The sequence below is a fragment of the Lissotriton helveticus genome, chromosome 6 (assembly GCF_964261635.1).
Source record: "Lissotriton helveticus chromosome 6, aLisHel1.1, whole genome shotgun sequence".
NCBI lineage: Eukaryota > Metazoa > Chordata > Amphibia > Caudata > Salamandridae > Lissotriton > Lissotriton helveticus.
The window spans coordinates 2,023,703,073-2,023,730,607 of record NC_136067.1 but is presented as its reverse complement, the minus strand read 5'-3'; the positions used below and the strand labels follow the sequence as shown (position 1 = coordinate 2,023,730,607).

The 27,535-nt window shown below is 46.8% G+C and overlaps 1 protein-coding gene across 1 annotated transcript in view; it reads right to left on the bottom strand.

Moving 5' to 3' along the window:
- Nucleotides 1–8,538: 8,538 nt before the first annotated feature.
- LOC144763947 (fucolectin-like) overlaps nt 8,539–27,535 on the bottom strand; it is a 57,059-nt gene continuing 38,062 nt past the window's right edge. The window contains exon 4 of the mRNA XM_078649997.1: nt 8,539–9,236. Coding sequence (XP_078506123.1) covers nt 9,062–9,236 — 175 coding nt within the window. The 3' untranslated portion in view covers nt 8,539–9,061. The remainder of the gene's footprint in view (nt 9,237–27,535) is intronic.

Sequence of the window (27,535 nt, the reverse complement as noted above, 5' to 3'; positions counted from 1 at the left end):
CCTCTAGTGGGGTGGACTGAATGGAGAGCACTGAGAGGATTGATATTAGGTGAAAACACCCTGGTGCACGAGCAACAATGTAGACGTGAGCCAGCAATAGCAGTTACCCTCATGGTCAGCTTGCTAAGACCCTCACTAATAAGAAGAACTTTAATTCCCCTTCAGAGTTTACCACATCCTATACCACAGCCGCCATTGCCGTTGGCCTATTGTTTTAACACTAACAGTGAATGCCCATGCTAGATACCAAAAGCCCTGGCCTTTAATGCTGGAGTGGGCCATTAATGGCAGTAAAGCCCGCTAAGGTGAACTATAAGGCAATAGTCTAACCCTTATGCATGATACTTGGCAGGGCTGAACCTTGGTGCATGTCAATGACTAGGATAACTTTTAATGGGGGAAGGTCTGGGCAGAAGTGCATTGAGAGAGTTTTTTCAAAGTATAGTCCGGTGCAAAATTTCATTTTGAAAGAGCGGCTCATGGTGCAATGTCAGGATAACTTTACATTGGGTACTTTACGACAGAGGGTCATTGCGAGAGCCTGGTGCACGTCTTGATGTTAGGGATACTTTAAATGGCATAGGGCAGGATAGAAGTGCAGAATGGAAACTCTGTGCAGGACCCAGTGCCAGGATAGGTTTGCCTGGGAAAGTTCAGGGTAGAGGAGGAATGTGGGTTTTCAGTGCACTCTCAGTGAACAACTCGAACCTAGGGCTTAAAACTAGTTGGTATTTTACTGGCCTGGGCTATATTTTTATGTCCATGATGGTAAAAAAAAGTTATGAGAAGCAGTGAAATCTGGTATTTTTCCCCGTTGAAATGCAAAGCCAAGTCAGTCCAAACAGAAAGAAATCACTTTAAAAGTATCTGGGAGATGCCTAAAACTATAATATCACGCAGGTTTCCACACCCTCTCAAATATCAGCATGTTTTACCAACATTTGAAAAATCCTTCTCCAAACCTCCTACCTCCTATTTCCCACTTCACCTTTAACCCATCACACTTCTTTTGCAAGCCAAGGCTTTCTCACACTGGAGAAAAAAAGCAAGATTCTGATTTCTATGCCAGGAGTAAAAAAACCAAGTTATGGATGTTTTAAATAAAATGAAAGTGACAGCAGGGGGGTTGCAATGCATGTGCCTTCTGCAGCTGTGGCTTTCGACAGTCCGCTGCCCTTCCGCTTGGCCTTGTGTTCTTTTCCTGCTATGTGGAGCACAGGGCCCACTCATCCTGGGACCCACTCGCAGTCTGTCCTAGCATACAAGTTAATATTTTTTTTTAACCACTGACCAGTAAGCTGCGGGGGCCCCCACACACCACGTGGAGCTGTGGGCAGTGGCGTGGCAAGGTCAGGTAGTACCCAGTGCACAACATTTCTTGTCAACCCCCCCCCCCCCAAGTAAAAACTGCAGAGACAAACTTCATCGGAAACACCCCCTCCCCTCCCTTATCCATACGCTCTCCACCATTTTGTCACCCCCCTCAGTGATGACACCTGGGGAAGCCCGGGGTGTGCAACCTTTACAACGCAACTTTTACACCACACTACCATTACAACGAAACTTTTACAATGCAAAATCCATTACAACGCATGCATTTACAACGCAGTCATTACAACGCATGACACTACAACGCACACCACTACAACGCATGCCATTACAACTCAGTCATTACAACGCATACCATTACAACGCATAACATTACAACACATAGTACCCTTACACTATCCAAAACTTACCCTACTGTTGCACCCCCTGGAGTTAGAATAGTAATTTTTACCTATACACTATCCAATACTTACCCTACTGTTGCACCCCCTGGAGTTAGAATAGTAATTTTTACCCCTACACTATCCAACACTTACCTTACATGCAATGTAATGTAATGCGTTGTAATGGTATGCGTTGTAAATGTAGTATGCGTTGTAGTGGAATGCGTTGTAAAGGTAGTTTCAAAGAATTCGTTGTAATGGCATGTGTTGTAATGGTGTGCGTCGTAATGGATGTTGCGGTGTTAAAAATGCGGTGTAAAGGTAGGCGTTGTAAAAGTATGCGTTGTAACGTCATACATCCGCGGCCCGGACCCACCGCACCCCCCTTTGTAGCCTCTGGCTGTGGGGTCGTTAGTCACGCCTCTGGAGCAACCCAATCTGGCTTCCTAGTAGGGAGACAGGCTAGGGATAGCAAACCACTGACTCTTGACCTCTGAGTTATTATCATTTTTTTTGTTCTTTCTTTCACTGCTTTCTTTGCAGCTGTGGGGCAATGCTCCTCCGACTTAGCGCATGAGCCGCCACTGTTTGCCTTCCCAACTAAGCTGCACATTCATTCTGCACTAGGGCAATTGATACCACTGCACAGAGGCACGAGACAGGGCTGCCCTCTCTCGCTCAGTGTTTATGCACTGGCTTTTGAGCACCTGCTATACTGGATTAAGACTAACCGATTGGACATGGGCCTTGTTGTGGATGTTGTCAATCACAAACTAGTCCTCTTCACTGACAATATATTGTGTTTCTTGACTGATCTGTGGGCGTCACTCCCCGTGCTCATTCAAGAAAGAGATGACGCCACGATAGTCTCAGGCTTTAAAATTAATTTGGAGAAATCAACGGCCATGGGAGTGGCCACCCTTTCATCTTCGCATTGAAATGTGCTCCCTGGCCTACTTAGCCATATTTATCCCCTCCCACCGAACCCACTTGAACAGGTTGAACATACCAACACTGCTAGACACGTTGCACCAAGATGTAAATCGATGAGGAATACTTGAGATTTTCTGGTTTGTACAAATAGTTTGTATAAAATTAATTTCCTACCCAGGTTGTTGTATGTATTTCAAACCCTACCCCTTCTGTTTCTGAGGGAGGCACTTCATTCTATACAGAATTGATTACTAGCCACTACCCGGAGTTGCTAGGAAAATGTTGTACAGATTTTTCATGAGGGAGGCCTGGGGTTGCCACAAATTGACGGATATCTCAGAGTAGAACAGCTCCTGGCGTTTCTTGACTTGTCCAACCCGTGGACCGAGAAGGTATGGGTTTGAGTAGAGTTTTTTTTCTCCTCGAGTCTTATCCACATATTGACCTGGCTGGATGAGGCATCAGGATGATCTCCTCAACTCCATGTGGATCACCTTTTTCGTTGGAAAGACATTATTATAATGGAAGGAATCAGGTCTTTACCCTCCCCTGTGTCTCCATTCCTTAATAACCCCTGAGACACACTCCAGCCATTAGAGATCTTACCCCAAGAGAATTTTTAATAAAAGACGACGGAATAAAAAATTGCGGATAGGATGAAGCCTTAGGGCTAGAGCGGTCCACGTTGATGCTGGGGAACCGCGTTCGAGTCTCGGCAGTGACGCTCAACATCCTGTGAATCTGGGCAAATCACTCAATCTTCCCGTACATAACAAACATTAATGTGTAGGGAATTGTGACTCGGATTGCCGGCCCAGCTGACATGTCCACCCTGAAACCTTGGAGTTGTCCATTTCATCTTAGTACATCAGCCCAGCAGTGTGTATCCAGTGGACAAGTCCATCCTGGATTATTGGAACTGCTCATTCCACACAAGTACACCATCCCAGCAGAGTATGCCCTGCTGGCGTGTGTACCACGCAACCGAGGAGCTGCCTATTCCACTGTAGTACACCAGCTCAGAAGTGCACGCCCAGCAGATGTGTCCACCCTGGCACCTTGGAGCTGCCTATGAGTTGAGCAATGGAGAATCCAAAGGCAAAAACACCCAGAGTGCCAGAGCACCAATGTAGATGTGAGCCAGCAATAGCTGCGACCCTCATGGTCAGCTTGCCAAGACCCTGTACTATTATGGAGAACTTAAATTTCCCTTCAGGGAAGACCCCATTCTTACAGCCACCATTACCTTTCGCCTGTCTTTGTGACACTAACAGGTGCCGGATGTGCCATAAGTGTCTGAAGTTATATTTGTGATGACTGATTCCTACAGATCTCGAGGCTTTTGGCCTTTCGATGATTGCCAGTTTCGTTTGCCACTGGAACCTTGCTCACCAGCATAGACATTGCCCAGTAGTCAAACAACATGGTCCTACCCAATGGACCTACCCTGACGAAAGAAGGGTTTTCTATTCACCTTGTCTCCTGACCTTGATGTGTGCATTTACTGTTTTATTTGTTACTGGTTGTTCTGCCCATCAGGCCACAACAAGACCCTGTCTGTAAGACTGCAGCCAACCCCTGTGTGGCTGTCTGGGCCGCCACCAGGATGTTCCCCTAAGTATAGGAGATCCATGCTTGCATCATCTGAAGATACCACTCGACTCAGCTGGTTGGCTCCAGCATCACCTGTGGATGAAAGGGCCCAACTTCCTGTGGCAGAAAATATTTGGTGTTGATGTGAAATAACATCACATATTCTGTTGACACAACTCAAGGAATCATGCAGGGGTAAGCAAATTGCACAAATTCCAATCTAAACTAATTGATCCGACCGACACACCACACCTAGAGCCTCAACAGCTTATAGGAACAAAGGTATTCCAATCAGTACGCTTTAGGCACAGAGATAGGGCTACAGTTCATAAGAGCAGTGCAATTGAGGCAGCAAACCCTGCACATAGCAAAGAGTCACCATTAGTCGCTCCATGAGTAGGTGCGGATGTGAGGTCATCTTTGCCCGGGGCGCTGTGTGAGGGCTTGGGAGTCACCTCCAAGCCGGCCATTTGTCACAGGGTGATAGACGAAGGGCCGCCCCAAGCTTCTTCCCATTGGTGATGTCATCCGGGGGTGCCACACCAGTGGGGACTTAGAAACATTGCAGGCCGGTGGAGCTGGCTCAGTGTTCCTCAACCATGTGACAGAAGGCATCTCCAGAAACACTGACTCTGTGGTGGGGGGGGTCACTTCGGAAATAACACACTCCCACGCTCTAATAGAGCAAAAGGTAGAAATTTGATCTGAAGAGAATGGGGCTACCAGAGAATTAGGGCTAAATTGCTGCTTTGTCCCCTTGATGAGGAAATACATTTTGTAGTCTGGAAGGGGGGCTGACCTTCTGAAAGTCATGGACCTTTCAGCCCTACCCTGGGTTGCCTGAAGTTGATTATTGATGGGGCTTTGCATGAAGGCTGGTCGGGACTCAGGTACCCTGGCAGGGACAGTGCATTACGTGGTGCCCAAGAGTTGAGTTTTTTGTATTAAGCTATGTAGATGTTGTCATTCTTCGCCTAGTCACAGAGGAAGCTTGTGTAAATATGTGTTCATGCATCATTTGCCAGTGAACCCTTGGTGGGAATGTGATTTTTCGGCACTAGGGTCTTTCCCCTGCAGGAATGCAAATAGAAAGAATTTTCTGGGTGCAATGTGATCATTGATGGCGGCATGCAAATGAAGGAGTAGATCCACAATTTTGATCTGTTTGTCACTAGTGAATCATGGCTAAATGCATTTTGGCTTTACACATTTCATGTCTCACTTTTTGCACAAACGGTGTGTTGCCTTCCTTGTTTCCTTGCTTCTCATATATACGTTTTATGTATCTGTCATTGTATCCTTTGATGGAATTTTGATTGATTGATTAATTAGCTGTGGGTGGAGATGTCATCAATGCTTTCACTGTCAGACATATTTGCATAAAGAACTTAGATTTTTGGAGGCAGTTGATTACTGATGTTCTATTGTGGGCCGTTGTCCTGATGCTGCCAGGGGTTGTGGTTGACAAATATAAAGCTCCTTACTTCATCATAATTTGATGGTGTTTACTTGAGAGGAGCTACTACAAATTTGGCGACAAGAGTGACGTAACCACTACCCTGGACCCACTGCGGCGGTTTTGTCTGTGATATGCACACAGACTGTACGATGCATTCTACAGAATTCTGTTGGAGGACTCATTACGGTACTATGCACACATATATTGCATATCACATTCAAGAAAACTTTTGAGATGGTTTTTACTGTGATGCACACAGAACATATATACACAACATATATTCAGCTGAGAAACGTGCAAATTTACTAAGTGTCACATACATGAAAACAGTTGAGGTAAAAGCAATTTCGTGGTTGAGCATACACAATCGCACACAACATTGTGTCAGCTGTGAAAGGCACACACTTTTGTGCCCACTAATGATCATCTAAATATGCAGAGCATTAATGCTCGCCCTCCTTTTCTTCAAACACCTGGAGGTCTGTCCATATCTTGGAAGTCATAGTTCAGGGCGTTGCAAAATACATTGAGGCCATAGGAGGAAATAGATATTGTCCGAGAGGAAATAGTTTCTTCGAGAACATAATTTTGGGTTTGAAGGTCAATCCATGATTCCATCTATGAACACTTACCACCGCTTGAGGTAGGGGAGGCTCAAGAAGATGTTGATGAGTTTCAGCTAGCTGTCAAGAAGCTAGAAAAACATTTTGATGTTCAGCCTATCTTGATAGTCATTCGACATTAATGTTTCACGAGAGAACAGCCTCAGGATGAGTCTATTGATAGTTATGAAATTGTTGTAAGCTCATGGGATACGAAAGTACAGGAAAAATTGTTCATGCTAAACAAAATCCCACACTTTCAGAGACCATTGATATTGTAAAACGTATTGAGCTGTCACAAAAGTCGTACATGGAGTTGACACGCAAAGAGCAATGTGGTGTTGCTATAGGGACAGGGTCTTGGAGTTACAAACAGGATACTGGTAGGAGAAATGTCAAGAACAAAGAAGGGAAAAATCGATTCTTTTATGCAGAAGAATATGGTCATCCCTGTCCTGAAAATTTTTTACATTGTAAAGGTTGTGGGAAATCGGGACATTTTGGGAAAGGGTGTCAATCCAAAAAAGATAAAATTCATACCATTCCTAAGAAAGAGATTAGTTAAGGATCTGAAGATGAACAAAGTTTTGGAAGGGATGTACTTTTGGATTTCCAGGGAGGCGAGTCAGAGTGTGTGGATCTTTACTATGTGTTGGTAGAACTACACACTTGCAGTACGACTGTTACTCTTCATGGGGGAAGGAGGAATGATGGGAAGAGTGAGCTGAGGGATGTGGTGTGTCATGTATAGTTTACGCTTTAGGGCCAAGCACGTAGTCATTGCACTATATACGCTCAACTCTGTATAAATGCGTTCACCTGTCAAGATCCTGCATAATATATTTTCATTGCAGCTAATAAAGAATCCAATTCTTATTATTTTTGTAAAGATTTATCGCTCATAGGCCTATAAAAGTGGTATTTATGGGTTACCTGTATCTGAGCTTGTAAACATACATCTCTCATCTAAGCCCTCGCTGCTTTACTCTTCCCACCCCAGGATCCAAAGGTCCGTTCATTGAGCTCATAGTAGAACTGGATTCCTGAGGTTGTAAATGCAACAGATGCCTGCAAGCACTTTTCAACCTAGAGAACTAGCTTCCCCCCCCCCATCCAATCAATAAAGTGTTGGGGGCTCATTTATGAGCCGCTGTGCCACTTTTGCACCACCGATGCGTCACTTTTCGTGACACACCGGCGGCGTAAAACATGCGCCATGTTACGCTATATTTACGAAGTGACTCATTTAGGTAGATGCGTCACTTCATAAACCCCTGCGCTACATTATACCTGTGCCAGGTATAATGTACGCAGGGTGGGCGTACCCCCGCAAGAAAGGGTCGCAGGAATGGCGCAGCGAAATCTATGAGATTTCGCTGCGCCACTTCTAGAACACCGATGCGTCAAAATCTTATGCCTGCCTCATGGCAGGTGTAAAGGTGAGGCAGGCCCTTTCACACGGGGCTTGTCCTATGTGAAAGAAACATTGCTGGAGTTGCGTCAGGCTTCTGACACAGCTCCAGCAATGTGCCACTTTTCGCACTGACAGATACGTCAGTTATACTGACTTATCTGTCCTTCCTTGCGACATGATGCGTCATATCGTAAATATGACGCATCATTGGTGTCGCAAGGAGGGTGCACTGAGAAGAGGCGCATCGCTGCTTTCATGCAGTGATGTGCCACTTCTCGTAAATGAGGCCCCGGGTGTTCAACGTTGCAACCCAGTACCTTTGACTCTCAAGAGAGAGGGTGTGGGTTTAGTACCAGAGCTGTTGACTTCGGAACTGGGGAGCTAGATTTGATTCTCAGCATCGGCTCAGCATCATGTGATTCTGTGCAAATCACTTACTCTCTCTGTGCCTACAAAATAAGAATGTGACCTTGTGTAATATACTCATGTACATGCTCATGTAAATCACTCCAATACTGTGGGTCAGGTTTGTACTATATAAAACTGCACAAAAAAAGAATCCAGAGCAAGGTGGATATGGTATCAGGTGGTAGAACTGCCTTCCGGGGGAAGATGTAGTCGCAGCTGGAATCTGTCATACGACTGGCTTAGGAAGTCAAGCAGAATATGACTGTCATGCCCCCAAGTTTGAAAAACAGAACATCAAGTGAAACAATAAAATGTCCCATGTTTGACCAAACAGGAAAGACCGCCATTTCTCTGAAACATTGGCCCTAATTTTTCCTATGGTAAATATCAGCTGATTAATACACATCTGCAATCATACATGTGCCAAGATTAGTCTTTAATGAATGTGTAGACCTATTATTTTTAAACACATTTAAGATTTTTCCTGAAGAGCCCTTGAAAGATCAGGAGATGAGAGTCAGTATCTGCTTTTTCAATCTGGTGTGGCCTTAGCGTCATTTCTCTGTGATGTGCTGATCCTCTATGAAGCTGTGCCTCTCTCCTCACCCCAGTGCTTACTTTGTAAAAAAGAAAGTGTCAAGGCGCTTCCCAGGAGCCGCTGAAGCTTGCACCACCCATTGGCCCTGCCAGATCTGCCAATAACAATACCAACAAAGCTACTAATATCGCTTATAATTCAGACTATTCCAGAACACCCAAAGCTATAAGTATGGTGTGGGTGACAGTTATTATTCATTTTAAATTTATATTGTATTACTAAACCCAGTTGATGTGCTCATCTCAAAATTAGACAGACAGCACCACTATGTGGTAGACTGGGGTTGGTGCTGGAGTTGAGAATGAAGTGCTGGTGCAGAGCACCGGAATCCACCGGCTCAAATTAGGCCCTGGCCAGGCAGCTCAGCTTCTCCACAGGGTATGCAAAGACTTGAACTTCGCACGGTGTGAAATATTCCCATCTGCCGGGCACAATGATGTTCACAAAGCGGCCAACCATTCCATTGCACTCAAATGTTGTCGTTGCTCCAGCCAGGATGTTTGGAATTGTGTAACACCTGTGGAAAAAAATAAGCAACACTTAAAAGAGTTTACTTGTGTTGGTGCTTATTAAAAATCTATTGTTCACTGTTTCTGTAAAAAAGATATATGTTACATGTATTGTGGAATATTATTTGTGCAGTGCATAGTACACACAGAACAGTGGCGTAACATAGGCTCCAACAGCCCCTGCGGTGCGGGGCCCCGAGCCCTGGGGGGCCCCCTCTGAACAGTACACTGGCCGGAGAGCTCCTGATTGAGTCTGGAAGGGGCCCCTTCATGTACCTTGCAGGGGGGCCCCCCCAAGTTCCGGTAACCCCACTGACAGAGAAAGATAAACAGAAGAAAAGGTTGACAGCAGTGCAAGCAGTATACGTTCTTTACCACTGTTTCAATGATATGCCATGGTTCTGCAAAACATTTTATGCAAATGCATGATCAATCAATCAACTTACTTTTGTGTGTATGTATATATATATATATATATCCACTCCAAACCCCTCCAATAAAGAAAGGTGAGAGGCCACTCGGGGAAGAACTTTGGAAACCTTTATTATGACAGCTTGGGCATGATGCATTTCGGCAAATAGCCTTCGACGGATGCCGCTGTTACCAGTATAAAGCATCTACCACGCCTTTAAATGTCCTGCCGCACCCCCATTGGTGGGAGCTTCCTGACCCCAGATCACGAGGTTGCACACCCACAGTAGTCCAGACGCAACTACTGTTCCCAGAGTGCACTGTTCGGGTGTGAGTGTTGCAAGGGGAAAGCAAAGTCGATTTTTCACCCCAATGGGCATTTGCTAATCAGGACCAAGGTGCGGTGTGTCCGAATGGAATTTCCTGGTTTGTTTGTGTGTCCCTAGGCTTCCTCCGGTCCCCTAAACATTCTAGCCCTTAATGCAAGTGTCGGCCGGGCCGCGAATCGAAAATTGCAGTGAATTCGGCTCCTCATGAGGTCACGAGCTGCACCTGGCAGCAGCCCATATATATATATATATGAAGCAAACAATCCACCTCCCACAGTGACACCATGGAAGGAAGCACGTACGCGAGATGGTTCAGGATTCGGTATCACTTTATTGGAAGTTGTCATCCTCGATCCCAAGCGTCAGGAGAGTTGCGTTTCAGCCTTCAAGAGGCTTTTGTCAATCTAGTTTGGAATACTTTCACATCTCATTTATAAAGCCCTTCCCACCTGACTGATGTGTAGACAAAGAAAACATACTATGGTATATGTAATCAACTTACGGCCCAAATGCGCCATATATATGCTGCCCACTGGCAAACAACAGCCCTAATACAGGTAAGGTGTAACAAAAATGAATAATTGAGTACAATAGTTGCAATTGAATCCACTGGTAACACTGTAACTGTGGACAGCATAAATAATTGTTGATGGACATCACATAAAGCATTAGTCATGATGGGATTCACTTAAAGCATTAAACTTTATCACCAAACTGATAATCCTGTGTTGTCATTATTAACGTTACAAAAAATAAACAGTTAAAAAGCTGTCTACCATTAAGATTCATGTCCCACATTAACCGCCCAAGCCGTGGAGAGTTCACCCAGACTAATGTCAAGTCTGCAAAAACATGACCTCCGACCTCAACTGCAAAGTAAAAAATTTTTCTTTCCATGGTTGAAATGTCTCAATTCTAAAGTTCTCAAAGGACCGGGACCGGACAAATAGAGTCTAATTGCGGAGTTACTGATTTAGACGATGAGTATACTTGCACCTCAAAGTCACTCGAGCGCATGCTCAAAACCCCATCAAGACTCCAGATCCCATAATGCTGCTGAACGATAGCTTAAAGTTATGTAATGCAGGGCCAGAGTCAAAGATATTTCACTACGAGGCAAAGGCAAATGTCAATTCACCGCAGTACCAGCTACTGAAATTAATTTCAATAAGGTACAAACTTGGGGTTGGGGGGGACTCTCAGCGAAATAGATAGCGCCAAAACCACCTCACCGCATCGGCGCCTGCGGTGGCCAATTACCAGCTGGTGTCGGTAATCCGGGCAAGGCTGGCGAAAAATACAGGTCCCATGCTGGCAGTTGTAAAAACCGCCCGCTGTGAGACCCACATCCTCAACCGCAGTCATCCTCGTTCTTCTTCCTGGCCAACATACTGGGGGCTCCTCCAATTGCACTCCAATACTCATCCAAAACACTGGTTCTGAAGGGAGAGCCACAAGCAACTGGTGTTCCGTGTAGGTGTGACGATTGCTCACGCTGTACTCAATGAACCAAACAATCCACCTCCCACAGTGACACCCAGGAAGGAAGAACGGACGCAAAATGGTTCAGGATTCAGCATCACTTTATTGGAAGTTAACGCATTCGATCACAAGCATCAGGAGAGACGTGTTACAGCCTTCAAGAGGGACCTTTGTCAATCTAGTTTGGAATACTTTCACATCTCATTTATAAAGCCCTTCCCACCTGACTGATGTGTAGACAAAGAAAACATACTATGGTACATGTAATCAAATACCACCTCCGTATTCCCCTAAAGAATCCGACACCGACAAGGGGGTAGCATTGGCAATTCCATATCTTGCTTCAGTCCATACACACTGTATATATATATAAAACCTAGTGGGGGTCACCACTAGGTAGTCAGAGTTAGGTCTTTGGTTTGCTAATAACTTAACTCTGACCCCGTTTGACGAATCTTCATGAAACTTTCCAAAACAAAGTTCATCCATCTCAGCTCCTCCCAGGAAACCTTCAGAGTTGATCCGTCAAGCGAGGGCAGAGAAAAAAGGGGGGGTCTGAAAATGCAAAATCCCCATGCATGCATCTAAGACTTCTTTAGATAAGACTACTGCAAAAACTGCTTCACAGAATTACACCAAATTCGCCTGGAAATTAGATCTTGCTCATCAGATTGTGCATTTTCTGATTTGGTGTAAATCTGTTCAATAGTTTTTGAGTTATTAATAAATAATCGTATATTTTGGCAGTTGGGCTCACGAGAGCCTCTGAGACTCCTGCGGGAATGCCAATTTAAAGTAAAGTGCTCTGATTGGCCCAGGAAGCTTTCTTTTCCTTGGGCCATCTCGCTCCCATGGGAATCAGACTCTCACAGGAGAGAGTGCTCTGATTGGCTACAAGCAAAAAGAGAAAAAATTTGCTGCAACTGACATAGGACTCAGGGACTTAGTCTCCAGTCCTGAAGTTCTGTGAAAAGAAAGATATATGTGGGCAGGGTAGGGATACCCTGACCCCATAGCCCCATTGGGGGAACACATAGGGACCCCCCCTGGGACCACAAAAGAAAAAAAACAGCAAAAATTGCCATGATCCAGTGAGAGTCACTGAATCTAAAAAAGACAACAGAAAAAAATGATAGCCAGGCTGCACTTTTTTAAATATAAGCCCTGGGGGAGGCTGTTCCCAGAGCCAGAAACTATGCTTATGGGGAGGGGTGACACATTTCCCCCCTCCCTGGGCCATTAGAGGCCCGGGGGAACCGACCCTGAGGACAAACTTATAATTTATGGGGATGGCTGCTACACAACCCCCCTCCCCATGCCACAAGAGGCCCTGCGGAGCCAACCCACAGGGATGACACACATTTTTATGCAAAGTGGGGAAGCCCCTGAAAAGGCGCTGGGGAGCCGTCCCTAGGGGAGATGTCTCTAAGGGATGAGGACAACGCTGCCCCCCTTCCTAAGTCACTAACGGCATGAGGAGACCACAAGCCGGGCTGGCTCAGCAGCTATGTCCTGGAGTGCCCAATCATGGTAAATGGCGGTTTCCCTACCTGCAGCAAATCTGGATGTGCGCTTGCTTTGCGGGAGTATTCTTTTTTTTAATGTATCTTTTTGTTTAAAGAAGAAAAAACAAGAGAGAGTATTACACATAGCAGGTGTCACACAACAGGATACATTGCATCAGTACGTAGGAGTATAGGCCAATGTGACATTATCAATACAAGGAGCGTGGGGCTTCAACATGAAAAGGTGTACATAGAACGGACAATCAATATAATCAACAACCCCGTCGAGCTTGTACTAGCAAGGCCCATCCACCCACGCATACAGGATAAGTAGAACCAGAGTAGACACCCGGACATGTGAAAAACAGACTCAGAATAGACATATCGCCTCTCGTAAAAGGGGAAGGAAAGAAAAAAAGGCCATAGAACTAAATAAAGACAAAATAAAAAAAAAAAAACATTCTCCCCTCCCTGCACCCCTGCAATGGCTACGGCCTAACCCCACTTGCGGGAGTATTCCTAAATCTCACGCCAAGCGTTAGAAGACAACAAGTCTGTTCCCAGCTGACAGGAGCTTCATAAATGCTCTTGCCCGCTGGGAGCTTACTTTAGATCTCTTTCCCTGCCCACACTGGTGCGGGCATGGAAACAGATCTAAATATGCTCCCACACACACAGAGCAATATTATTAGCTGCTACCTGTGCACTGGAGCAATACCGGCTCCCGCTGGATGCAGGGTCCTGCCTGGGACCAAGGGGGCCTTGAGGCTCCCCCACGGCCCCCAAGCAGAATATGGTGTGTGCCCTGGGTGGTGGGGTCCCCGAGGCCTAAATCGGCCCGGGGAGGGGGGCCATATTCCCCACTCCCTCATTACTATAGTGCCGGGCCTAAGAGGATGGGGTACCCAGGGTTGGAATTGGCCCGGGAGGGGGATCACATGCATATGTTTTTGTTGAAGAGCCTGGTTCATTATGGTATTTTTTTTCTAGGACAGTTGCGAGCAACAAACAGTCACCTTTTGCTAATGTATGTTTTGACCAATCACTGCCAAAGGTAATTGGTCAGGCTTGTAATTGAAAGTACCTCTCAGTGCATTTAGTTATCTATCCGTTGCCTTCAATTATCCATTCACACAATAACTCACTCTTGCACTCATGCATTCTTTCATCTACCCATTGGCATATTCTTGCATTAACTCAGCCATCCACCCACATTACTACACAAACACAAACTCACCAATCAATGAACAGGAACTTTCAGTTATAAGCTACACCTGTTGCATTACTTCCAACTAAAGAGAACTTTCGATTGCTTGTATCATTTCACAAAACATTCTTGGGTAGCAGAAGTGGCGAACCATGAGGTTCCCAGGCATTGTAGGGCTTGTGGTCCTGCATTATTTCTGAACTTCAGCAGGCCTGCAAACCACTAACCTTACATGAGGATATCCCCCTTTGGAAGATCCTAACAGTATCTGTGTTTGACAAACCACTTTGCCAGGCTTGTTAACCGAGCAAGAGATAAGTCAGATGGGAATGACAGAGCCAAAGATCAAAGTGGGCAAAAGGACTGGGGGCAATGACAAAGATAAAGGCTAAAATGGGGCAATCAGTGGAGAATTAAACAAACATGGACGTACGATGAATTCTCCCTCCCAATTAATTGATCGCTCTGGCGGCACCTTACTATTGAATTCCACCGGCTGGTGAAGATAAAAGTTCTATGGCCTTCACAGACTACATTCTATTGATGTGAGTTTGTGGTGTCGGCTGACACCTTCCTGAAAATTGCTACAAAGTTGGACGTGTGCAATATAGGACCCAAAGTTGCTTGGCTGTCACCTCCCCCTGTCCTGATGAAGACCCGCCTTTGATCCTTAATAATCTGCACTACTTTCAAGGGTCAAAACGTCGACGTTGTTGTCCTAATTAGTCCAGGCAATTCCCTTATCTGAAAAGAAAATCATATCTTCTGTTGGGTTTTATGCAAGGAGTAGTGGATTTTCATGTGAAATATTATTTGTGTGTAATATATGTGTTATTTATGTCACCCATGTACAGTACTTTGTCACATATCACTATCAGTCACTAATTGTACCACACAGCCATTGGCTCATTCGCCGTATGTGTTTTTTGTCTTAGACAGCTTGTTTTTCATTGATTTACATATAGATAATTACAAAGTAAACAAACTCGTTCTTTCACACAAATTGTTTGCTCTTTCTTGGTCTGTTACTTCACTATATGACTACAGTATATTTTCTTTTATGTATCAAGTACTTGATGCAAATCAGTTGATCTCCCCGACAGAACTATTGTTTCCTTTAATAGCCAAGCAGGCAAAAGATTGGTCCACAGATGAAGACAAGAATCAACAGAGCTATAAACGAATGTGGGCATAGGATATGTTACATTCACTACTGATCATTTTTAGCGACTTCTTTTACAAAACAGTTTTACATTGCTTAGTCATTTACAACGCATCCATTTACTTCACATGTTTAGTAAATGGATAAAAAGGTGCCGTAAAAGCAAGTCCTTAAAAAGTATTGATACTTTGTACATTTGTGTGTAAGCGTTTCACTGCAGAACGCTATCTCTCATTTTCCAACAGAAGAAAAACTACATATCCCAGCAACCCGGAGTAACAAACTACCAACAGAATCCACAGGTGTTACATTAGTTTCCAATAAATAGTCTCTGAAATCTATGTCTTTCTTCTTTCTTGCTGCTGTCAGCCACTCCGATAAGTCCCTTCATGTTTTGTGCAAGCTTTACTATTGAACTTTACTGTTTATGGCAATTTATTGCCTACTACCACCTTATTTAACTTTCATTTGCAAGCGGCCAACCTATCCGGGTCTGGTGATTGTTGGGTTGTGATGATACTGTCATGCTCTCCTTATTAAAAGTGACACAAAGGCGGCGCAATGGGCTTGTAAATAAGTCCCGGAGCATCAGTGCGTGCCACCCTTGTGCTGATTGCTGCCCCGGGGCCTCAATACTGTTCGGGCATCCTCACCTGTTGAGCACGTCTCAGAGCTCCAATGCTCAGGGAGGCCTCACAGCTTGTCCATCTTGCGCTTACCGGTCTGTTTCTACGATTCCTGCCGGATAATTCTTGGTTCGGGTTTATCCCCGCGACCACCGAGCGTTTGCTGCACTGGTGCAAGGCCAATTTCCTAAACTTCTCAGTTAATTCCTCTTCCTCTGCTGCAACGTACTGACCACATTTTTTTTTTTAACAATTCTACTTTGACAGGATATGTTGATAAGGAGGAAAAGGATACCAATGAGAACCTTTTTTTTAACTGATTTGAAACAATTCCTCAGATCTTCTGTCACAACAGCTGTCAATTCCTCATAAATTCTATTGTCTAAGTTATTGGAAGAAGTGTTCCTGAGGCGATTCTGGCCAAGACGCTCACTTCTGGAAGCAGCAGGCATGCATCAAACATATTTAATAAGAGCCTGATAGCTACGAAGTAAATTTTCTGTCAAAACCTATTTGGGATTCTGTTCTAAAATGGCACATTTCTTTTTCTATTGGGCCAGTGACTAGAGCAGCTCTGTCTGTCGCCGTGATTGCGTATACAGGCCTGCCAAGTAAAACGCATCAGGTGTTGCACTAACACATTTCGGTGTGGTGGTCCGCAACACCGCACTGAAATGCAAAGTCATTTATTATAGCTCCTCCTCAGCTGTCAAGCCGAAGCACTGCTAATGCACCATTACTAAAAGCTGGGGTGGCAGAGGGCAGTGTGCGATGCTCCACGCAGGCTTGGGACTGGCTCAGCAGCTCACGGTCAGCTCTAGGTGCTCTGGTAACAATGTAACATATAAGTATTCATTCACCTTAGACCAGTGCTTTAAATGTGCCGGTATTCAATGATAGAGTACCGGCACTTTTTAATTTTCGCCCCTTAAGTCCTGGAACTTCTCCTAGGACAAGGAGAGTACCAGTACTCATGGGGCCTTGACTAGACTCAGGCGGTGGTCCTCGCATTTTCTCGTGCCTCGGCAGCACTTTTCACACAACCGCTCTTATTCTGCAAACCTGAGCTGAGATTGCACAGGAACGCCAGAACAGCAGCTCTTGTCACCTGGACACAGCATTCTTGTCGTGCTTCTCTGCAACTCTTCCAGCAGCAGTGAGGCGACCCTCTGAACCTGCACAGTAGGAGCTGAGAGTCCACCATAAAGCTAATGGACGAGGCCTTGGAGGCATTCTTCAGGGCAGTACAGCTTTTTTTATGTGCCATTGTTTTAAATGACTGAAAATGTTAGTTCATAAGCAATTTAAATTAGGCATTTTTTCTTGAATGTGAATCCGTACCCTTGCCGCCAATTTTATGATTACCCTCAAACAATAATACACCTTAAAGGCAACACAATTATTTTTGGTGTGGTGCATTTAAACCACTTGTTTCGTATGTTATGTTATGTTATGTTATGTTACAATGTTTGTGTATAGCGCAAATCACCACTGGTCTCTAAGCGCTTTCACAGAAAAAATACATAACCTGCTGTAACCCAGGACGCCATTCCGCCATCAAACCCCATTAGGTTATTGATGTTACCTTTTTAAACAAGTAGGTCTTTAAATTCTTTCTAAAGGAAAGTAATGTTGAGTCTTCCTGCAAAGTAGCAGGTAGCTCATTCCAAAGTTGCAGAAGGAGTATTGATAGGGCTCTGCCACCTTTAGATTTCAGCTTAAATCTAGGTTGAATTAGTTTGCAGGCTTTACCAGAGCGCAGAGCTCTACCTGGGATGTACTTCCTCAAGCGCTCTTTGATAAAATTAGGGGCCTTTCCAAAAATGGCTTTATGGGCCATACAAAGACAATTGAACTGCACTCTAAGTTTAATGGGCAGCCAGTGCAGCTTCAAGAGAAGGGGGGTTGCATGAGAGCTCCTTGGCAGAGAAAAGATCAGCCTAGCTGCATCGTTCTGCACAACCTGCAGTTTCCTCAGGAGTTTCTGCGTGAGGCCCAGGTACAGAGCATTACCATAGTCCAGCCGAGAGATGACAGTGGCGGATACTATGGATTGCAGGGTAGAGGTGGACAAAATGGGTACCAGCTTCCGGAGTTGCCTGAGCACTCCCACACAGGAACCTACCACCGCCGAGACTTGGGGGGCCATAGATAGATCTGCATCAATCTTCAGGCCTAGACTTTTTACCACTGTTCCGGGAGTTGGCATAGTCCCTAATTCTGGAGGCCAGAACAGCTCACACCAAGGATTTTCTTGATTGGTAATAACCAGCACCTCCGTTTTCTCAGCGTTGACTTTCAGGAGGTTGCTGGTCAACCAATTTACGGTGAAACTGAGCAAGTTCTTTACCGAATCCTGTGCCTCCCTGGAATTCTCCAACTGAACCAGCAGTTGGGTGTCGTCGGCGTATGGAAACCATGTATAATCCAAATGCGACAGACAGCTCCATGGAATGCCTTAGACTTTCAAACAGTTCTAGATTTTAACTGGTAATGCTTTTGCATGCTGGGACTCGTAGTTCCCCTTTCGCATTATAAGTAAGGGTTTCTGAAAATTCCAGCATGCAAAGCTTTGATGGCAAAATTCAGAGACTGTTTTGAACATAACCTTGTTAGTAAATGCTTTATAAATGATTATTAGGGCCATAGTCATTGGACAGATACTTCTAATTTTCTTACAATGCACTCAGATTTCTTGCATATAAAGTTTGGAAAGGTTGAAAACCTTGCCCCACCCTTGGCTCTGCCCCTAGTCCAGCCCCAAAATCCACCCCCCAGTCCACCACTCCTTTTGGTGAGTACCTGCACTTATTTTTTCCCATTTAACGCACCAACTGAGACACCCGCGTTGGCGTACTGTACATCGTGACTGACGTCAGAAGTCAGTACGCTCTGTGGCTAGTACCGAGATGGTCGGTGAGGTTGAGGATAGGATAAGTTTTTCAAACACACTCTTTAATCAGTGGGACAGGAATGTCTTGTTACCCATGGCGTGAGTCGAGTGAGTGACAGTTCAATATAGTTTGTTTTGGCTGCAGCAGCGCAGGCAGCTCTCCACTGGTCAGCAAAGCTTTCTAAAAATATAATCATCTAGGTATCATGGATTATCAAGAGGTGAGTGGTGAGATAGCATAAAAAGGGATTTGTCATTCCCATTCCTCCCTCATATGTGGTTCATTGGCAAGTCGTGAGAGCCACGCTCTCTCTTGAGCAACCCCAAAGGAAGTTGGTAATCACTCCATCAAGATTGCTAGGAAGTTCAAGATTTATTGAGAAAAGAAGCAATCAGTCAAACTGTTTTCCTTCCCTCAGGGTTGTTAAGCAACATTTTTCTAGCAAGGAAAAAGAACAAAACAGTTTTCTCTGTCATGAATCTCAAGCGGTTCAACCAATTTGTTCTTTATAGACTTCAAGATGGAAATTATTCCCAATCTCCAGGACTATCCACAACCTCTAGACTGGATGGTTTGCTTGGATCTGAAGAAAGCATATCTTTTAGTTCCAATTTTTCATCACACCAAAAATGTGTTCATTTCCAATAGGGAGCATATTTTAATAATTACACTGTGCTTCCTTTTGGACTTTCTTTGGCTCCTTGGTGTTTCACCAATTTATTAAACCAGTCATCGCCTAACTCTGATCACAGGGTAACTGACTTATCAAGACAATCTTCTGTTGATGTCCCAGACCTATCTCACCTACAGACCACTATTTTCCAATTGGAAAGTTGGGGTTTTGTTATACACCAAGAGAAGTTTCTTCTGTCTCTCGCACAGGCGTTGGATTTTCTGGGATTCCAGGTCAATTTGATATGTCACTCTCCACCTGCCTCAATCCAAATTGTTAATGAACACAAAAGAATTGTGGTCCCTTTCTACTACAATATCACTGTGCCACTTGGCGTTTATTGCCCACCGTTCAGGCAATAATCTCAGGCCCATTACATTATTGGGCATTACAATGTTTAAAGATCCGGCATCTCAGAAAGGGTCTTACAAGCTCATATGATATTCCTTTAGATCAAGAAACCAGGGGAGAGGCCACCTGGTGGTTGGAAGCATCCAAGCTTGTAACGGCAGATCACTTTTAAATACAACAGCTGATTTTCTTATAGAACCTGACGCAAGTTTGTCAGGGTGGGAGGCTCGCTGCGGCCAGTTCTTGACTGGAGGGGCATTGTCAGGGAAGGAGTTTTCACTGCATATCTAGTATGTAGAGCTTCTTGCAGGCTACTTTGTCATCCAGTGTTTCACAAAAATCAGAGCTTGGTGTTCTGTACTTCTTAGAATGGATAACCTTACTGCAGTAAGATACATCAGCCATCTCGGGGGTACCGGCTTCCGTATTCTAGCAAAACAGTTCTAGGAGGTTCGTCTTCTTTGCCACATCTTGGTCAAGGCAGAAATCTCCCGGTTATCTCAAAACACATGCAGATTGGTTCTCTCGGCACTTGAGGGATTGCAATGATGGGCAATTACATGTCCCACTCTTCTGGAAACTCCAGAGTTTTTGGAGTCCCTTTTTGATCGACCTGTTCGCCACCAGATTGAATGCTCAACTACCTCAGTTCTTCAGTTGGAGGTCAGACCAAATGACCTTATCATCAAGCCTGTTTCTCCAACTGTGGAACAAAGGGCTACCATATGCATTCCCCACTTTCTTCATGATCCCTCATTGTCGATTGAAAACTCACTGGGAGTGGTCCGTTTTAACTTTTGTTTGGGCCCTCCCAAATCTGGTGCTCAGATCTTCTACAAATGTCAATATCTGCACCTCTTCTGTCTCCCTTATTCACAGATCTGCTACTTAGTCGCAAAGGGGAAGTCCATAACCTGTTTGTTTCGGGATAACTGCAACTGATGGTATCGAAGATTTCAAGCCATCATGGTCTTTCCCAGGCCTTTCGACAGTCACTGCCAGTTTCATTGTAAGTGGTACAAAAGGGGGTGGTGATGGACGGAGCATCTGAACCAATCAAACACTCACACCCAGTCAAAAGATCTGGGTTTGATCCATCACCGTTCTTTAGCCCACTCTGCCACCCCAGTTCAGACATGGCTATATGCAAATCAGTCTGACCCTGTGCCTCATGGGAACAGTCCAGCCCGAACTGCCAAGCCATGCCTTCCCTGGACCGGAAACAAGCTTCCGAGGACCGGTTTCTGGCATTACAGCCATCTTCAGCCCGGCTTGCTTGAATCCAGTGGCAAAGTGAGCAAGGGACTCACGTCTGAGCATACCCTGCCACACTTATGGCGGCCAAAGCGGTACAAAAGGGGGTGGTGATGGACGGAGTATCTGAACCAATCAAACACTCACACCCAGTCAAAAGATCTGGGTTTGATCCATCACCGTTCTTTAGCGCACTCTGCCACCCCAGTTCAGACATGGCTATATGCAAATCAGTCTGACCCTGTGCCTCATGGGAACAGTCCAGCCCGAACTGTCAAGCCATGCCCTCCCTGGACCGGAAACAAGCTTCCGAGGACCGGTTTCTGGCATTACAGCCGTCTTCAGCCCGGCTTGCTTGAATCCAGTGGCAAAGTGAGCAAGAGACTCACGTCTGAGCATACACTGCCACACTTCTGGCGGCCAAAGCGGTACAAAAGGGGGTGGTGATGGACGGAGCATCTGAACCAATCAAACACTCACACCCAGTCAAAAGATCTGGGTTTGATCCTTCACCGTTCTTTAGCTCACTCTGCCACCCCAGTTGAGACATGGCTATATGCAAATCAGTCTGACCCTGTGCCTCATGGGAACAGTCCAGCTCGAACTGCCAAGCCATGCCTTCCCTGGACCGGAAACAAGCTTCCGAGGACCGGTTTCTGGCATTACAGCCGTCTTCAGCCTGGCTTGCTTGAATCCAGTGGCAAAGTGAGAAAAGTGAGCAAGGGACTCACGTCTGAGCATACCCTGCCACACTTATGTCTGCATTGGGGTGGTGTGGTGAGCAAAACAAAGGGTGGGTTTAGGCCCAGATCTCTGTACTGTTCATGTCTGCATTGGGGTGGTGTGGTGAGCAAAAAAACGATGGATTTAGGCCCAGATCTCTGTACTACCATGTCTGCATTGGGGTGGTGTGGTGAGCAAAAAAACGATGGATTTAGGCCCAGATCTCTGTACTGGGGTGAATGTATGACATTGTTCTGCATTCTGTCCATCAACTGTTGTTTTTGCATTTGTCACCCTGAGTGGGACGGGTATGCTCAGACGTGAGTCCTGTGCTCTCCACACCACTGGAGTCAAGCTATCCTGGCTGAAGACGGCTGATAGCCAGAAACCGGTCCTAGGATGCTTGATTCCGGTCCAAGGAAGACATGGCTTGGCACTTCGGGCTGGACTGTTCCCATGAGGCACAGGGTCAAGGTTGATTTGCATATGGCCATGTCTGCATTGGGGTGGTGTGGTGAGCAAAAAAACCATGGATTTAGGCCCAGATCTCTGTACTGGGGTGAATGTATGACATTGTTCTGCATTCTGTCCATCAACTGTTGTTTTCGCATTTGTCACCTCGAGTGGGACGGGTATGCTCAGACGTGAGTCCCGTGCTCTACACACCACTGGAGTCAAGCTACGCTGGCTGAAGACAGCTGATAGCCAGAAACCGGTCCTAGGATGCTTGATTCCGGTCCAGGAAAGACATGGCTTGGCAGTTTGGGCTGGACTGTTCCCATGAGGCACAGGGTCAAGGCTGATTTGCATATGGCCATGTCTGCATTGGGGTGGTGTGGTGAGCAAAAAAACGATGGATTTAGGCCCCGATCTCTGTACTGGGGTGAATGTATGACATTGTTCTGCATTCTGTCCATCAACTGTTGTTTTTGCAAGTTTCATTGTAAGGGCCTAGTCCCTGGACACTTCCAGAGCCTACAAGTCAGCCCGGAACTCTTGGACTTGCGGGGGTTTGGGATTACATTCAGATCACTTGTAAGCCGATGTTGGTACCATATCCAATTATCACAGCAACCTAGCAGGTTCTGGAAAACCTTACAGAACTGTTAATATTCTCAGGTCCACAATTGCCTTACAACATTCCTACATTTAAGATTGATGTGGTAGTTAGACACCACACCACATGAATGAAGTTGAAAGTAGGAGCTTTAATGGAAGCAGCACCAACCCAGGCAGCGACAGGAGCAACTGCTAAGCAGAGAACCGTTAACACTAAATCACCCACAACATTCTATACTCTATTATGTGAACATCCCACACTATCATAGAGATGCATGGAGACATGCAGACGTACAGATCATAGAAGCATGACACTATACATGCAAAAGAATGACATCATCAACATAGGCCTGTAGGTGAATTTCCTCTCATTCACAAACTATTCTGAGGAATAAGGCCAAGTAGCCCTCTGTCTCCTAAATACCATGTGTCATGGAATGTTAGTGTTGTTTTGAACATGTTTCAGTCCTACCCTGATAATGTGAGTCTATCTCTTGAAGCTTTGTCCGGCAATCTAACGATGCTGTTATGTCTCATTTCTTTCAAACGAATTTCTGATATCAAAGCTTTGAATCTCATTTTCCTCATTAATCGTCCTTCCCCTGTGTTCTCTCCCACTTCCAGCTGTGTTAAATGAGTCATGTGTCAGGATGGTATTGATATCACAAGGTTTGGCCCTCATTCTTCCAGTGGGGTATTGAGTTCTAAAACTTTCTGTTCCAAAGCCTTTTCGGAAGATATTATGAGAGTGGCCGACTAATTCTACGTTTAAAACGTTTTACTGCAAACCAATTGCACATGCTTCGTACTTTAAAATAATCATAATACAAGCCTCAGGTCTTGACATAAAAGTGCTATTTCATTAAAGAGGGTTGCTGGGATATGTAGTTTTTCTTCTGTTTTATCTGTTACCACAGTTTTGGCTGCTATCCAATTAAAAGCAAGGAAGAAAAGCATAATACTCGCCTCTGTGTCTTTAATAAAATTAGGACTTTTTTGCATGATTATGATGGAAAATAGGCATTTACTAGCATAAATGCGCTGACATTCCCTGATTACTTGTTGCTGATCTTAAATTGCTTGCAAATGTAAATGATATTGACTTTGCATACACGTGTTAACATTCTGCGTTGCAAAGGTATTTTACAATTGATAATATTAATCCGTTTACCGCGGCCGTTATTTCGGCGCAGTGCGGGCGTTCTGAGGAGTGGGCGGGGCCGCTTCGGCCGTTGGCCATTCCCAGCACCAGCCAGGTAGAGCTCGTGGTGTCCAACGGCCGACGGGAGCACGGATGGGGTTAAAATGTGTTGTATGTGCATGGGTTGTAGAAGAAAGACTTGTTGTTCATGATTTTGAAGTTTGCGCCCTCCTGGTAGGTCGCTCCCCCTCAACGCAGCTCCGACTGTGCCCTTGCTGTCGCTGCTCTGCCGCTGATAGTGTCCTCCGCCACTTTGCTTCTGTGCCACTGTCTCCCCCTTGTTTGACCCCATTCTCCTCTGCCACTCAGTTTTCTTCCCCCCCATTGCCCCATTTTGCCTTCGGTCCCATTGTCTCCCCGCCGCTGTGCCCCCTGCGGCCCCGCCCCTTGCCCACTTGCTGCTCCCGCCTCCCAGCTGCTCCTCCCTCCCACCTCCCCATTAATACCGGACGCTGCGCGACCGCGCCACTGGCGCGCCGAAGGTGCGCCTAAGGCAAGCCTGTCTGCGCCAGTCCCTGCCTGGACCACACCCAGCGCCAGGAACCCCAGGACCCCACAAACGCCACGACACCAAACTCCACTACGACACCAGCACCCTCCACGCACTCAACGCCGGGCGAAACAACACCTGCTTCAGGTCGCCCCGAAACGGACCCACAGACCCTTCTCCTGCCGCACCTGCAACTTCACCTGCGACAGAACCACCAAACCTCCAAGGACTGGACCCAACCACCTCCGCTGCATATTCCTCAACACTCGCTCCGCACGCAAACACGCCGTCGAGCTCTGGGATGTGCTCGACACCTCTGCCCCAGACATGGCCTTCCTGACCGAGACCTGGTGGAACGACTCCTCGGCCCCTGACATCGCCATAGCCATCCCGGGCGGCTACAAGATCACCCGCAGGGATCGCGCCAACGGAATCAGAGGAGGAGGAATATCCATCATCCACAAGTCCACCCTCAAGGTTTCCACCCACGCAGACGACACCCTCAACACCGCCGAACACCTGCACTTCCGGATCCACACCGACCCCAACACCACCCTCAGAGGAACACTCATCTACAGACCCCCAGGACCCCGGGCTCACTTCAGCGACTTCATTGCCGACCTCGCCAGCACCCACACACTCGCCTCCACGGACTACATCCTCCTCGGGGACCTGAACTTCCACCTCGAGAACAACAATGACGCCAACTCCGCCACCCTGATCGACAACCTCGCCATCCTAGACCTCAGACAACTAGTAACCACACCCACCCACGCCACCGGCCACACGCTGGACCCCGTCTTCTCCACAGGCACCCACGTCACCTTCAACCACACCACCGAACTCCACTGGACCGACCACCGCTGCATCCATTTCACCTTCAAGAAACCAACCACGCACCACCGCACCCAACAGCTGCCTCGTCGCTACTGGAGCAAAGTCACCGAAGACCAGCTGACCATCACCCTCGCCCAGAACCCACCCACCGACCCCACCAACCTAGACGCCGCAGCCCGCAACCTCAGACAGTGGATCGACAACTGCGCCAACACCCTCGCCCCGCTCAAGAAACCCGCCCACAGCCACGCCAGCAAGAGAGCCACCTGGTTCACCGACGAGCTCCAGATCTCCAAACACGCATGCTGGAAACTGGAGAAAATATGGCTCCACAAACGCACACCGGACAACCACGCAGCCCACAAGCACGCCACCCGCAGACATCACCACCTCATCAGATTAGCCAAGAGATCCCGCTTCAAAGACCGCTTGGATAACAACGCACACAACAGCAAAGAGATCTTCAGCATCGTAAAGGAACTCTCCAACCCCAGCGCCAACGCCAACGACATCCCGCCCTCACAAGAACTGTGCGACTCACTAGCCAGCTTCTTCCACCACAAGATCACTGACATCCACGACAGCTTCAACACCACTAATGCCCCTACTACGGCAGACTCAACCTCCCCTGTGAACGCCACCAGCGCCATCCGCCTGACCTCCTGGTCCAACGTCAACGACGACGAGACACGCAAGGTCATGAACTCCATCCACTCAGGATCTCCGTCAGACCCGTGGCCACACTACGTATTCAACAAAGCAGACGCAGCCATCGCACCCCAACTATGGAAGGTCATCAACATTCCCTTCGAAACAGCGACATTCCCGGAAAGCTGAAAGCATGCCAAAATCAACGCCCTCCTCAAGAAGCCCAAGGCGAACCCCAAGTACCTCAAGAACTTCCGGACCATCTCCCTGCTCCCGTTCCAGGCAAAGGTCATCGAGAAAATCATCAACAGGCAATTGGCCCTCCACCTGGAAGACAACAACATCCTGGACCCGTCCCAGTCCGGATTTAGACTAAACCACAGCACCGAGACAGCCCTCATCGCTGCCACAGACGACATCAGGCACCAACTAGACAACGGCGAAACATCAGCCCTCATCCTCCTGGACCTGTCGGCCACCTTCGATACGGTCTGCCATCGCACTCTAAAGACACGCCTCCAAGAAGACGGAATCTAAGAGAAGGCCCTTGATTGGACCACATTCTTCCTCTCCGGCAGAACCCAGAGCGTCCGCCTCCCACCCTTCCGATCCAAAGCCACCGACATCATCTGCGGCGTCCCCCGGGGCTCATCCCTCAGCCCGACGCTGTTCAACGTCTACATGGCCCCCCTCGCACAAGTGGCCCACCAGCACGACCTCAACATCATCTCCTATGCCGACGACACCCAGCTCATCCTCTAAACCAACCTCCAGGAGGGAATGGAGGCTGTCGACGACTGGATGAGGAGCAGCCGTCTGAAGCTGCACTCGGACAAGACGGAGGTACTTATCCTCGGACCCACCCCCTCAGACTGGACGACTCCCACCGACCATGCATGCAACCTAGGATTTATCCTAGACTCCTCCCACTCCATGTCTAAGCAGGTCAACGCCGTCTCCTCCTCCTGCTACAACACACTCCGCAGGATCTACAAGTGGATCCCAACCAAAACAAGAAGAATGGTGACACAGGCCCTCGACAGCAGCAGACTGGACTACGGCAATGGACTCTACGCAGGAATACCAGCCAAACACCTACAACGACTACAACGCATCCAAAACGCCTCCGCCCGACTGATTGTCAACATCCCCCTCCACAGCCACATCACCCCCCACCTGAGAGACCTACACTGGCGCCCCGTTGACAAGAGGATCACCTTCAAGCTCCTTACCCACGCACACAAAGCACTCCACAATGCCGGACCAGCCTACCTGAACAGCAGACTCAGCTTCTACACCCCTACTTGCCAGCTCCGCTCTGCCAGCCTTGCCCTCGCCGCTGTCCCCCTCATCCAACTAACGACCTCTGGTGGCAGATCCTTCTACTACCTCGCCACCAAGACCTGGAACACCCTCCCTACCCACATACGGCAGACCCAAGACCTACTCGCCTTC